Source organism: Pollicipes pollicipes, unplaced genomic scaffold, assembly GCF_011947565.3.
Source record: "Pollicipes pollicipes isolate AB1234 unplaced genomic scaffold, Ppol_2.1 Scaffold_2555;HRSCAF=2994_pilon_pilon_pilon, whole genome shotgun sequence".
Taxonomy (NCBI): domain Eukaryota; kingdom Metazoa; phylum Arthropoda; class Thecostraca; order Pollicipedomorpha; family Pollicipedidae; genus Pollicipes; species Pollicipes pollicipes.
Window position 1 is genome coordinate 46,918,185 of NW_023596136.1, and position 14,094 is coordinate 46,932,278.

Sequence of the window (14,094 nt, forward strand, 5' to 3'; positions counted from 1 at the left end):
GGGCACGCGTGGCGCCGAAAGACGAGAGCGAAGGCGGGACAAGGTCCGCCGCGTGGCCGGCGGCTGCGGGACGACGACAGACGTCCGACGAGGTCAGGAGCAGACTGGACCTGGCTGGATCCGAACCCCAACGGTCTGAATCACTGTGAGCAGCACTGGCCCCGGAGGGATACGCGAAGTTTGGAGAGCACGCCCATCTCCAAGCCCAGGGTCCCTGTCACACACACACATGCGCAAACCAGATGTCGAGAACAGTGGACATGACATAGCGCCAGGTTTGTACGGAAGGATTCATTAATCCTTAGCTAGATGAAGCTAATCGCACCATGATAGCAAAGCGAATCCGGTCCCATGCCCACAAAAAGGGAGAACACTGGGAAGACGTGGTGTGTGCTATTTGGTTTCCTAGGTGCAAACACAGTTTGATGATGACAAATACACAGAATGTACCAGACAGTGTGAAATAATCAACAGTCACAATCTGCTGAATCAAGGGCTAGCAATAACCAACCATCCACACTGTCAAATTCAGGGCTAGCGAGTGACATCGACATCGACAAAAGACATCGACACGACCCTGAAGAACATTCCTCACGGAAAAATCGGTGACGAGCAAACGTGGTTTACACAACCCGACAACGCCACCGGCACAAAGACATCACGTTCCCTCCAGATGCTGGCCCACAGTCCATCGCTGCGAGGCCTCATTCACTTCCGAGTCCACGCACGCATCATAAGTACTAAGCGTATGTAAAAAGGCTAGACAGACAGACGGTCGACCATCGCGCCAGTCGGCATGCGGCGGCCGGACGGCAACTTTGGTTTATGGACACGGCCGACAGGTGGCGGCGTCACGTGAGCGGGTCCGTCCGGCCGTTTGCGGCGGGCGGCGGCGGCGGCAGCGGCGGGGGCGGCGGCAGACAATCGTGACGCAGACGGCGGACTCGCGCGCGTGCCCGGCTGGCGTCGAACGCGTCCACCACGATCTGTTCCGTGCCCTTGATTTCGGCTCGACAGAACGGACAGCCCTGGCCCTCCGAATCCTGCAGAGGGAGTCGCAGTTAGAGAGTACCGTCACACAAAACCTGTGGTAACATACCTTCATCATCGTGAACCGCACATGATTGGGGTGCCCGGCTAACTTGGAAAACGTCTTCACAAGACAAGAAGCTCGGCTCTCATAAAGAATTTGCATCACATGGGTTTAGAGCATGGATTTTGCCTCCTCCTAAACAAAATAAACACTACAGCAACATGTGGCGCAAGAGCTTCTGGAACACAGTCGCGATTAGACATATGCCTGGATCCTCATCAACTGAAACCCAAGGATATCACAGACATGGCACCTATCGGGTCCTGGAACCACCTTTGGCTCCAATCGCATGTCTGGGCCCAATGAACTTCAGCTAAGCCATGAAACTGTGGTCCAGGATAAAAGCTGCACATTAGTCTGGACGCCAAAACACCATAGGAAGCAGCCCCGGGTAGCTGGGAAAACGCCGACCTTTCCAGAGTCAGCACGGTGAAACGTAACTCAGGAAAGGCAAGGAAAGGCGGAGGAAAAAGCCGTCAGCTGCCCCTTCATCCGGCGGGGCCCAGACGGGGATCCGACTACACGTCTCTGTTCTGAGGAGATCGCCCCACTCTGCTGCCGTCCACACTGCAATCCGGTCAGTCCATCGCTGGTTCAGATGAGCAGACCCCCCAGCCTGACCTCACCTAACCTGACCAGACGACCTGACCTGACCAGGTGACCAAACCTGACCAGATGACTAGACCTGGCCAGATCTCGATGGCCGGTGTAGGCCGCCAGGCTCGTCTCAACGGGCACCAGCGCAGCGAGGACGAGGTGACCTGACCTGGCGCCGACACCGACCAGGCCGTGTCGCTCCCGGGGTGACCTGACCTGGCGCCGGCACCGACCAGGCCGTGTCGTTCCCGGGGTGACCTGACCTGGCGACGGCATCGACCAGGCCGTGTCGCTCCCGGGGTGACCTGACCTGGCGCCGGCATCGACCAGGCCGTGTCGTTCCCGGGGTGACCTGACCTGGCGCCGGCACCGACCAGGCCGTGTCGCTCCCGGGGTGACCTGACCTGGCGCCGGCACCGACCAGGCCGTGCCGCTCCCGGGGTAATCTGACCTGGCGCCGGCACCGACCAGGCCGTGTCGTTCCCGGTGTGACCTGACCTGGCGCCGGCACCGACCAGGCCGTGTCGCTCCCGCGGTGACCTGACCTGGCGACGGCACCGACCAGGCCGTGTCGCTCCCGCGGTGACCTGACCTGGCGACGGCACCGACCAGGCCGTGCCAGCCTCGGGCCGCTGCAGAAGCGCTCTATCTCGACCCCTCCGACTCGACCTTCCCACACGGATGGCGCAGACAGAGCCGGTGTCACCGACTGACCCCTGACAGAGACAGCGGAGGTAGGGAGGGAGGAGTGCCTCTGACCCGCCAGGTCAGAGGCAACAGGAGGGACGGAGGGGTGCCTCTGACCTGCCAGGAGCTGAGGCAGGGCGTGCAGAGCAGGTGACCACATGGCTCGATCTTGATGTCCTTGTCGTTCTCGGCGCAGATCTTGCACAGCTGGAACGTGCTGCCCATGTCGCAGTACAGCTCGTACTGCTCCAGCGTTACCTGGCGGATAGAACGGGCCTTGACACAGGCGCCCTCTCACGGCCCGCGAGACGGACGGGCGACAGCGGCGCCGCATGGCGGAGACAGCCGGTACTACACGCCGCACACCCCTGTCCCGTCCGGGAAATAAGTCGGTGGTCCAGTCAGGATGGAGATCGTGGCCATTCGAGCAGACACAGTGACCTGCAGTGTTTTGACCCGCATTGCAGATAAGGACCATAACGACGTTTTGACGTTGCGACACGGTAAAATGTTTTTCGTTTTATCGCGTATTGCAGCATGGCAAAATGCTTTGCGTTCTATCGCGTTCGTCTGGCGTCGAGCACGACTCACTTTGTGATGGAATCATGGACGACAAGCGCAGTTACACTACTGCAACTGAACCGCCAGCAGGTTGCCGAGCGGATAGAAAAGTCTATTCCAGTGCACATAAGGTTAAACGCTAAGATAGGAGACCTTTCACCAACGTCAGAGATCCCTCCCTATCACAAAGAAATGTTAAATGTCCAGTGGCGAGGCCAAAATTAACAAAACGCCACGGGTAGTCAGAACGACTCGCTGTAGGTGACGCCTGCAACCACAGCTTGATGGACAGCTCCCCTCGACTCGTCGCGGAGAGCCGGGCGCCGACTCGCGCAGCCACGCCTCTCGCGCGGGTGTGTGCCGCCCCTCGCCCGCACGCACCCTGATGTGGTCCTCGGGGGTCGCCTGGACGGCCCACGACAGGTCCGGGTTGTCGTCCTTGCCGTCCGGGTACAGGTAGCTGAAAACGGCGTCAGCAGCTTTACCGCCTGCGTTGTGGAAGTCTTACACCGAAGAAGATACGCTACTGATGCGAGCCCACAGCTGCGGACAGCACGCAGCGACGCTGGGACGGCGAGCGGACACTCGCAACAAAGCTGCGGGGCTTCTGTGGCGTACAGTTATCCGTGATGTCCGATCAATACGACCGGCAGTGAAAGCCACCATATGAATAACTGACAGTTATCAACTAACAGGGCGACGCCGTATTATGTCGGTGCGCACCGAACACCGCCCAATCGCTGTATTCACTCTGCTACAGCCGCGGCATTACCCTCCCCCTCCCGTCCCCCGGCGGCCAGGTCACGCCGAGGTCACGCGCCCGGTTACGTGAGTCGTGACGCCGGCCACCAGCGTCGCCAGCCGGCCGGCCGGGCGGGCCCCCCAGTCGGAGCTGCGCCACAGCCGTCCGCCGTGAGGGACGCTTACAAGCGTTCCCGGTAGCCGTCGAGCAGCGCCTGGCAGAGGCTCTTGTTCTGCGGGATCGTCTGCAGAATGCTGCCGTCGCTCGTCACGTAGCCGATGGCCCACTGGCCCAGCCGCGTGCAGCTCAGCCGGAACACGTAGCTGGCAACACGCGGCACGCGGCGTCAGCACGTGAACGGCACTCAGCGGTGCCCATCGGCCGGCGCGCCGGGCCGCGGCGACCGCTCAGCCGCGGAGAGGTTCCCGTCAACGCGTCGTCGTGCCAGCGGAACCGCCAGGCAACTCGGCCCGACGGAGAACCCGGCCGGCCTGCTGGAGACAGCGCCAGCCCACGGCCGCTGCCTCGGGGCCGACTCAGGGGCGCACAGCTTCAGCGGACCGTGCCATGTCACCGATCGTACCACACCGAGCGGCGCGACGGGCAGCGTATCGACTCACGACCACAGCAATGCAAGTCGGACGCATTCTCCACTGCCACAGGAGAAGGAGCTAGCACAACGCGGCCGGCACGGGGCCCACCTGCCGGCTTTGTCGCTGTAGTTGAGCAGGCGCGCCTTGACCTCGTCGTATGTGAGGAAGGCCACGTAGCCGGGGTGCGTGACAGCTAGGATCTGCCAGTTCTTCAGCAGGGTCGTCCACGGCTGGAACAGCCTGAGGCGCAGGGAGGAGGCGTCAGACACGTGAGCGCACACGGCACACTGGGGAGGGGGACGGGTGGGCCAGGTGGTCAAGGCGGACCTGAGCGACGGGGAGGTAGGTCTGAGCCGCGTTGAGACTAGGCGCTGTTATTCCATGCAGAGCTCGTAGCCCGTCTCCACGACGGCCTTACTGGCAGCTGCAGCGGAGAGTACTCAGCGGAGGCCAAATGGAAGACCTTTAAGGTACTTTGCATACAGAAGCGTCCTGCGCAAAGTTAAATGGCACACACCGCTGATGACATGCCACCCCAAGCAATCACAACACTGAATTCGTTTTAGAGACCTATTTCCATTTCCAATGGCCACATCTGAAACAGCGAGCATTTTCATGAGAAGACGATCGGTCGGCGTGGCGTGAGATCTGTCAGAGCGCTGCGCGACTGGCTTTACCGGCGGGGCACAAGACTCAGCATCCTGGCAATCAGAGCATGGACGGGTTCCGTCGACCGAGCGGCCTCTGTGTTATCCAGTGTCTCGCTCGCCCACTGTGTGCCCCAGGCGCCTGTCCTTAGAGTGATAACACGCATCACTGCAAATAATGCGTCTCTGAACTCATAGCGAGCGAGCCGAAAGACATATTGCATAGGTCGTGCCATAGCATGACGGCGCCGCAATATTCTTGTTGATCGTTATCCATGTGAAATAGGCATTGAAAGGTAATCGCATACCACGGCTTATCTCCAATAAAGCAAAGCAGAACATAAATGCTGTCACAAAGTCGATGTGCGTGTTACTACTGCATCTTACGCTCACCGCGGGATAGCATGTTTATACAGACTAAATTCGCCCGAGGAGTTGCCCGTAGAAATAACAATAAAAAACGCTACAGCAAATTGCTTGCACAATGTTACGACCTATGCAGCTATCTGTCCAAACACCGTCGTGTTAAATACATTCAAACCATGTTTTTGCCCGACCAGCTACAAAATTGTGCATCTTTGTCACGCATGCCAATTGCTGGACACACCAACCAACAACCAGGCCAACAACGACGTAAGAAAACCACAGGAGCTTCGCTTAACAGGCGACAGCCTATTGGGCCACTCGACTCCCTGCCCAGACCGGGGATCACTGAGATGCGCCACGACCTTCCGGGACCCTTTGTGCTTGATATCTGAGCCGCCAGCCTGGGGCAGACACGAAGGAGGGGGGGGGGGGGGAGGGGGCATGTGTCTACCCAGGACACCTGAGATCGGTCGCTCAATTGTTTACAGCCTGTCGCCAGATGTCATCGCTGACGTCACTGGTAAACGGACGACATTCGCCGGCGCGACTGCAGCGTCAGTGACTACCGCGGCCGCCCGCGTGCCCTGAGGAGCAGGAGACTTCACGGGATCGGCAAAACCTCGGGCATCCATGTGGAAAAGGTAGTACACTGGGTTGGGGCCAGATTTTGAGAAAATTACAGGTACGGATAAACGTATGGTTAGGGCGATTACGACATATAACTAGACACTTCAAGAAATACCTCATAACGCTATTGACGACGTTTTTTTAGTGACAATTAGCTCCATGCATAATACCTTTGCAATTATCAAGGCAAAAATCATACCTCTGAGTGTCAACTCTGCAACTGGTTAGGAATGGTAAAGAAGGGAGTGTGGGCGGGTATAAGCACATCCCCATGAAAACCGGGTGGACTGGGCACAGGAAGTCTCGCTCCCGTCGCATAGATGACTGACGTTTCTGCGCAAGTTCGTCAGTTCTCAGCGAGCACATCAGCTGCCAGGATGCAGACAGGCTCTCGCTGCGCCACGGGCGGGCCGGTGAGGTGCTCCACAGACCTCATCCTCCAGGGACCCGGCCGACGGCGCCGGCTGCCGGGGTCACGGGTGGAACTACCAGCTACGTCCGAGTCCAACGCAGAGCGCGCCGCCAAAATGGCCGGTCCGTCGAGCACCGCGGGCGTGAACCGCGCCACATGCCGGCCGTTTAAGCCAGCATCACGCCGCAAATGAACTGATAATGCCATCATAAACTTCAGGCGCTCGACATGAGAAGGCAATTAACCCGGGCAATCCGATTCAAACGACGTAAGTAGCAATCACCGTCATGTTCCCATCACAATCCAGCGCACTTGAACGTGAAGCGCATTTTTTAGCGGTTCGCAGAAGCTCAATGACCCGGATCTATATGGTGCGATGTAACAACGGAGCCGAGCCGGCGTTCTAGCTAGCTGTTTCCACTCTGCACGCCATCGCGGTCTTCCCGGGACGGTAGGTTCGTACAATTCTGCACCCTCGTGTGCTACCACATACTTAACAGTCCTTTTTCGATGACAAAACACGTCAGAGGCGCCATGAAATTACCATGTCGCCCATTACAATCGTAAGAAACGGAGCGGTAGCACGTGTAGCTCGGTAAAAGTCGCCGCCTGCCTGACAGTTCGCCACACGCCAGCCTGAGCCATCGGCGGCCCCGAGACCCCCGGCATACGGGCAGCGCCGACGGCGCGGCCGGGGCGGCGAACGATGCGGAACGCGACCTTACCCTGCCGTCCGGCCGCGGCAGCAGCAGCCGGCCGGGCCGCGCCGGTGGCCGGGCTCAGCGCGGCACACGGCCGTCCCCCGGCCGCCCGCCCGGGCGCGTCACCTGCAGCCGGGGCCGGCCGGCCGACCCGGTGACCCCGGCGACGCGGCGCGCCGGCCGGCCGTGGGAGCGGCGCGCCAGCCGCCGGCCGACCGCTCGCCGCCGCCGCCGCTCCCGTGGGCCGGCCCGGCTGCTCCCGGCCGGCAGCACGCGGCCCGGCCGTGACGCGGCGCGCCTGGGCTGCCGGCTCCGCTGCGGCCACGGACTGCACCCAGCGGAGGGGGCTCAGAGCGACGCATCTCACGGCAGACACACCGATCCGTCACAAGGGTCCGCTGTGCAGTTCCGCCAGTCGGCATCACGACCTGTCCGTCCACAGCGTTCCTGCTTCGACGCCTCAGCAATGCCTCGCCCGGCTCGCCTTGTCCGTGCCGGTCAGCGGCGCGCGGCATGACTCAAGCGGCCGGCCGGCCCGCCGCTCGGCAATCCCCGGACGAGGGCAGCCGAGCGGCACATTCTCGCTCTGTTTCCGCGGCTGGCGGCGCAACAGGACGGGACCCGGAGCACGTGCTAACGTGCAACGGCGCACCCTCCTCACCTGACCCCTGAGCCGACTGCGTCACCGATGTGTACCGGCGACGACCTAACCACGGCGGCGTGCGCAATCAGCACGGGCGGATCAAACGCGTCGCGAGCCATCTGACCGGTACCATTATACAATTCACAGATATCATGAATGATACTGGGATTCTAGCTCGTGATTCTTTCATGGCAAACGCAACTTCTTCATTCGTGTGTGAGCATTGCAGCACTTATGAAGGATTGATTCAGGCACAAGCAGGCATGTCAGGACTCGCGCCAGGTCATCACATGATCAGCCAGAGTTTCTCGTCGTTCCTGCAAGATGCAGCGTCCCGCATGCCCAAAACCGCCTCCCCCCTCGGCTAATGCACGGGTGCCTCCTGAGTTTCGGTAATCGACTGCAGCACACACGTACATGGCCAGTGTCTGCGAAAATGCTCGTCAGGCCGCCCCACCGAGCCGAGCCTCGCCGTGCAGCATTCGTGTTGCGGCATGTTGCGCCAGATTCCGCAACTCTGAGCACGTCAACAGCTCACTGCGATTGGCAGATTAGTGCTCGGGCAGGCGCCACAAGCATCCCTCGGACAAAGCTATCGCCTCGTCACTGACACATATCTCGGTTCGCCGACTGTGACCACGGCGTCACAGGAGCACACGTTCGTGCGAAGGGAGACACCGGGCTCCGACGGACGGCAGAAAGGCGGTCCAATCGCATTCCGACTGAACATGACGTCATTCTTACCAGCGACAGTCGCACCGGAAAGCGCCAGCACGATGGACAAGACACAAACGACAATGGCAACGGAAATGTGACGTGGTAAAATATGACGCAACAAAGAAAGGCATTTAGCCCCTGGTTTTTTGGCATGGTCAGTTGAAAGTTCCTATCTTGAGTAAACGGCCTTTAATATGCCAGGAGGTACTGGCTAAACGACGTCGCAGTGCTAAATAACGATTACATTGAGGAGCATCAATATTACCAACATTGAGCACCACAACACCGTTTAACCAGCATCGCCTGGTACATGGGAGGTGGTTATCTGACCAGCATCGCCCGGTATATGGGAGGTGGTTATCTGACCAGCATCGCCCGGTATATGGGAGGTGGCTAACTCAAGATAAGAACTTTCAACTTATGGTTACATAAGATATTGCACCGCGGGAAAATACTGATGTATCGCTAGGCCATAGTGCGTATGGCAGACAAAGGACGCGAGGCATATCAAGCCATATTCAGCCATTAAAAATAAAGGGTCCACAGCATGCTGCAACCGGCAGGACAATGCCGACGGGATGGAAAAACATTCTCCAACAAGGACGATGGTCTGCTCACGTCCCGCAGTTTAGCTTTTCACCCAAATACGTCGTGCCTGACTCGGTGAGCCGCAGTTTGCGACAATATTACCAACAACCAGAGCTGTGTCAGCGATCCGCAGTACAGCCAGCAGAGGGGGGGGGGGGGAATAAGCTGTTATGTCCGGCGCCGCCCGCACAAGGCCACGCTGATCGGTCAGACCCCATAATCCCTGCACGGCTCAAAGCTGCCGACAGCCATGACGCCGCGCTCTCCCCATCTCTGCAGGCAAGCCCGCTCCCCGGCAAGCGGCAATGCAAAATGCTCTGGATTATCTTCGAAGGCACCACAAAAGTCCCATAATTCCCATTCAGAAAACACCGGGCGCCGACAGATCAAAGATGCCAAAATCAAGCACGGCGTCCGAAGCTGATCTGCATCGATCCGGCAGCTTCCTGCCAGGTGCACTGCAATCCAGCCGCCGCTTCAGCACGCCGACAAAAACAGGCGCAGTGTGCCATGAAAGTGCACAAAGCGAGCGCTGGCGCTCTCGGAGATTAAGTGAGATAGGCCAAAGCACCTCCGCAACCACCACGAAAACATCACATATCAGTTGCCAATCTATCCGTTCGAAAGCGCCGACGAATCCGGAAAACCCACCCGGTAAAATCCCACAGCGACTTGAGAATTCTAACGAAATCTGTCCTATGGCTGGACATTACGAAAGGCTGTGTTTGACGCCAGACATGGTTTATGAAAGCCTGCGCACAACTGTTAGTAGATATTTTGCTCCTTATGAAGAAAAATAAGTTAAGATGTGAGCACCAGTCGATGCAGATCAGCAATTCTGCACTGCTTCAGTTTAAATTGCAACCTTCTCTCTATTCCTGAGACTAGACTGACTTTTAGTACAATTTCATAACATCCATTTTCCAGAATATTTGCGGCCTGAAAGGTACTCATACAACCCAACAAACAGCCGCGAGTCATTACGTTGAGCCAGTAATACCTACCTTGAATCCCATAAGCGAGCCGCTAAAACCCAGTCCGGCGCTAGTTCCGTGAAAATTCGGCCCTTAACAATCGGTGGAATAATTGACATTTTTACACAGGAACTCCCAAGCATGAGGAGCTGAGCTCTTGTTTTGAGTACCGACACCCACCTGGTGAACACGTCAAACTCGAAGTTGGATATGTAGTCATTGCAGGTGAGGTCGATGGTTGTCTTGAGCGCCATCGTCTCCAGGCCTGGGTTGATGGGGTGCACCTCATCCAGCCTCTCTTTGAACACCTTCCAGGGCACAAGTGTTCTGGAAAATGGATATAATGAATATACACCAACAGTCTACCCAGGCTTTAAGAGTACACAGCCTGTTGCACAGCCCAAACTGCAAACAATGTGAATGTGCTAATCTGCATTGCTTAGTGCTTAAAGCTAAACTTATCTTATAGCAGATGCCTTCATAAATCATACCTGATCTAAAATATGCCCTTGTGGTGCCTTCCCTGATGTCTAAGCACAGGACAGATCTTGTTGAAATTCTCAAGTTCTACATAGTACTTGATAACTACTACACAAAGCACAATATAATGATGTTTGTAAGCATAAGAAATAAGCTAGCAAATTACTAGGAATGCTTACTATGAATGTTGAACATGCCATAGGATATGTTATGATGCATGGTTAATTTTGCACATCAATTTGCTCAATGGAGACAGTTGCTACATTGAACAAGCAAATATAAAAAATACATTGCCCATCATCTATCTTCGCTTCATTAGCATGCTGCTGAAAAAGCTGAGATATGCTGTTCAAAAGGCTGACTTTATTTCATACTGCATGAAAATGCCTCAGGACCTAAGCATTGTGCTGAAAGATGGCTATAATACTTTTATTTTGTAGTTGCAGAAAACATATTTAACTGAATGACTAGATGTCAGCCCACAAAAATATGATCTTCTGATGTCCATAACACTATTTAACACAAACTCTTCATGACTTTCAAAGGTCTGGTACATAGAGCCATCGTAGAAATTAATATCATTAAGATGTTCTGAACTATTTTGCTTTAGTGGCAGAATGTCAGCAACATTAACATACAACATTTTGGAAGGAACATCATACTTACTCAGCCTCTGTCTAGGTGTACATGGTTGAGTTGATATCTTATACATGGATTATGGATATCATGGCTTTGGGTGTCAAGATTGCAGCAGACACAGACATGTGCAACTGACTCCATGTGTAAAGTCATGAACATGATATCTCACCATGCCCAGCAGCCATTTGTCCTGAATAAGGTGATAATTGAAGAGATGTCCTGGAGAAGGACCTTGGAATTAACATGAAAAGAAGACTGAAACTTTGCATATAAATGGTAACAGCCCATCTCAAAAGATTCACAGGATGCTGGCAGTTCTGAGGCAGATTTCAACTGACAATGACAGGTTCATCCTCCCAATTCTCTCTTAGAACATTGTTCAGACCATTCCTGGAGAATGGTTATATTGCTTGGAGGTCATTCAGAAAATGAGACCAGAAGCTGCTGGGAAGAGGATAGTCTTGAGCTACCTGACTTAACTGTTTAGGAAGTGATAAACAGGATATACTGGGGAGGCTCCAGCTTCTGAGGTTGCTTTCACTGGTCTACAGATGCAGATAGGGTGCCAGGGTTGCTGTGTTCCAAATGCTGCATAGCAGTATGCTGCAGCTCACACTGAAAAGTTTCTTGCTGAGTATGTCTTCACAATTACAGGAAGCCACCAGTGGGAGCTCTGTAAGCCCCGACCCAGGACCTTTACATGCTGACACCTATTAAGCTACCTAGGAGTGAATGATTGGAATGTGCTACCACTGGAGAAAGTCTCTGCATCCATAGCCACACAGTTAATGCTAGGCTACATGCTTACTGGGCTGATCTAATGCATGACAAGCCATAATCAGTCAGCATTATTCATGAACAAGAGCTCTATGGGAGTGGACCCACAGGCCACATGACCCTACAAATTCTGATGATTTTGAGGTAAGATAAGGTAAGGCAAGGCATGGTTGTATCCACAACATACAAACACAATATCAAAGGAATGACAGGCACTATTAGATATGCACAGCCAATAATCACAACTGCAAGCAGTAACAAAGAAAACAAAAATTACTAGCAAGAAGCAATCAATTCAGAGGCCACCTAATCATCCCACAGAAAATTCAGCTGCCCTTATTATATGACAGTAAGTTCCCTGAGATATCCAATAAGAACATGCTTGCTATGAAGCACCTAGTCAATTAATTATGTGCAGAACACTGCACTAGCATCCTGTAATGTACCACAAATATTGAGCAGTGTAAAACTTAATGTCCCAGGACTACAACAACATGATTCATACCTTTCTCCAAAATACGTCCTCCAGAAATCTGCTGCATCACTCTTGGTGACCCTGAATTGGTCCCCCATGAACATATGTTCAGGGAATATTGCACGTAGCTCTGACAACATGTGAGAAAACACAAGAGACAGTTTTGTTAGATTCCGCCTATAAACAGAATTTTCATCATACATCTGTTCCTTTCCATCACGAAAGTATTTCTCTGCCTGCCTGCATTTCTTCATCAGGTTTTCTATGAACACTCGGAAGTATTCATTGTTGTTCAGCACTTCCAAATCTTCATGGTGATTGCATATTTCCTTCAGATGAGTGTAGGTGTCAGGTAAAATATCTAGCAAAAATGGTGGAGAGTTCTTCAGGTTCATCTTTGGATGCTGGCAAAGCTTCACTACCCTGTCCATCAGCTTGTAGGTTTTTTCAATTGTTCGCCTTTCGATGATGAGTCTAGGAGATCCCATTTTGTCAGCGATGGCCCCGTGGATCTTGCTCATCAGAGATGACTTAGTCACAGGGCGTGTTAATGCCATACCGTTGCCAATTTTGAAGGACCCACTAATATCCTTGTTTCGGTTCTGGCATAAGGTTCCCCGGCCGATTCTGAGCCACTTTCGTCGCATGCAATGACTTTCTTCCTCCAACCGACTTATCAAGACACAGCCCAATGGTGCTTGCTGCTTGGTCAGAAAAGACGTCTCAATGGGACTCACAATTATTAGGATAAAAGCTAATTCCCAAATATGCACTCAAACACGTCAGCTGGGACGGACCACCACCCCCGGGCCCCGCGCCACCTCCACGGCCTTCACGACAGGACTGCACATGTAAACAAAATCAAGCGCAGCAGTCTATTTCAATGACGTCATCAAAATCCTCCACGGGGCAGCGACCACCAATTACAAGTAGGCCACGCTTAAAACAAACACCACAAAATTCGCTCAGGCGACAGGCGCGCAAATGGGCCCCGCTTCGCCGCTATAGAGGCCTTGTTTTGGGATGTGTAGAACCTTTTCAGGCGCGGAGTCCTGTTTTGATCCCTCGAGTGGTAGCATGGGACCAAACATGTGTTATGCACGCCGTTTGCATGTCACCATGTCTTCAGAATCAATCACTGAAAAATAAATGAGAAACCCTGACGTTTGGCGTTGCATTTTTCATGGGCCTCGCAACGTCGGCCCCCCAGCTACGGGGAGTATGCTACCTTATCTGTACTTTTCACACGATGTTGGATCAGACGTGTTCGATTTGACTGCTGATGCCAGTTTCTTTCGAAATGCCTCTGAAAATCTCAGAATTTCTATTTAAAGTAGCCGCCCCTGCAGGAGCGATCATGCGTTGGATTCTATGCACCCATCACGATGAGAGCTGTGTATTTCATTTGCACTGTTTTTCCAAGCGGTGTGTTTTGTAATGTTTGCAACACATGAATATGTCAACACGTTTGTGTAGCAAATGCTACGAAAGCTCGAAACACTCTTTTTAGGGAATTATATCCAAACACCAGGCCATTATGCTGCGAATTCAACGAGGCGTTATACTATAGCTTTGATTTACACCTGCGGCCTTTACCAAAGTGGCTCTTTGCGAAGCGCACGCTGGCTTTGGAAAACGGAGGATAATATGATCTATAGCGACGCGCGGGTTTAAACTCCAACCAAATCGGTTCATGGTAACCGGCCTTTCCACCCGCTGTGCCAATCACGAACGTTTATTTGTACTGGCGTCATTCACACCAGTGGAGGTGCATC

At 54.3% G+C, this 14,094-nt stretch overlaps 1 protein-coding gene across 1 annotated transcript; it reads right to left on the bottom strand.

The window, feature by feature from the left end:
- Positions 1-257: 257 nt before the first annotated feature.
- Positions 258-13,097, bottom strand: LOC119102748 (E3 ubiquitin-protein ligase CBL-B-B-like). Its single transcript, XM_037226209.1, has 7 exons — positions 12,350-13,097; positions 10,129-10,275; positions 4,382-4,513; positions 3,866-4,003; positions 3,320-3,398; positions 2,495-2,635; positions 258-1,043 (listed from the first exon to the last, which is right to left on the bottom strand). Exons 1-7 carry the CDS (start codon positions 12,964-12,966, stop codon positions 852-854), a joined length of 1,446 nt encoding a protein of 481 aa, XP_037082104.1. The 5' UTR covers positions 12,967-13,097; the 3' UTR covers positions 258-851.
- Between the last annotated feature and the right edge of the window lie 997 nt (positions 13,098-14,094).

What these genes read in the sequence shown, in the direction of transcription:
- LOC119102748 (XM_037226209.1), bottom strand. Translation starts at nt 12,966, where the DNA reads ATGCGACGAAAGTGGCTCAGAATCGGCCGGGGAACCTTATGCCAGAAC. An exon ending in GACGGCTACCGGGAACGCTT is followed by an intron (nt 3,399 to 3,865) that starts GTAAGCGTCCCT and finishes CGCCGTTTTCAG; the next exon opens with CTACCTGTACCCGGACGGCA. An exon ending in CCTGCCTCAGCTCCTGGCAG is followed by an intron (nt 1,044 to 2,494) that starts GTCAGAGGCACC and finishes CTCCCTCTGCAG; the next exon opens with GATTCGGAGGGCCAGGGCTG.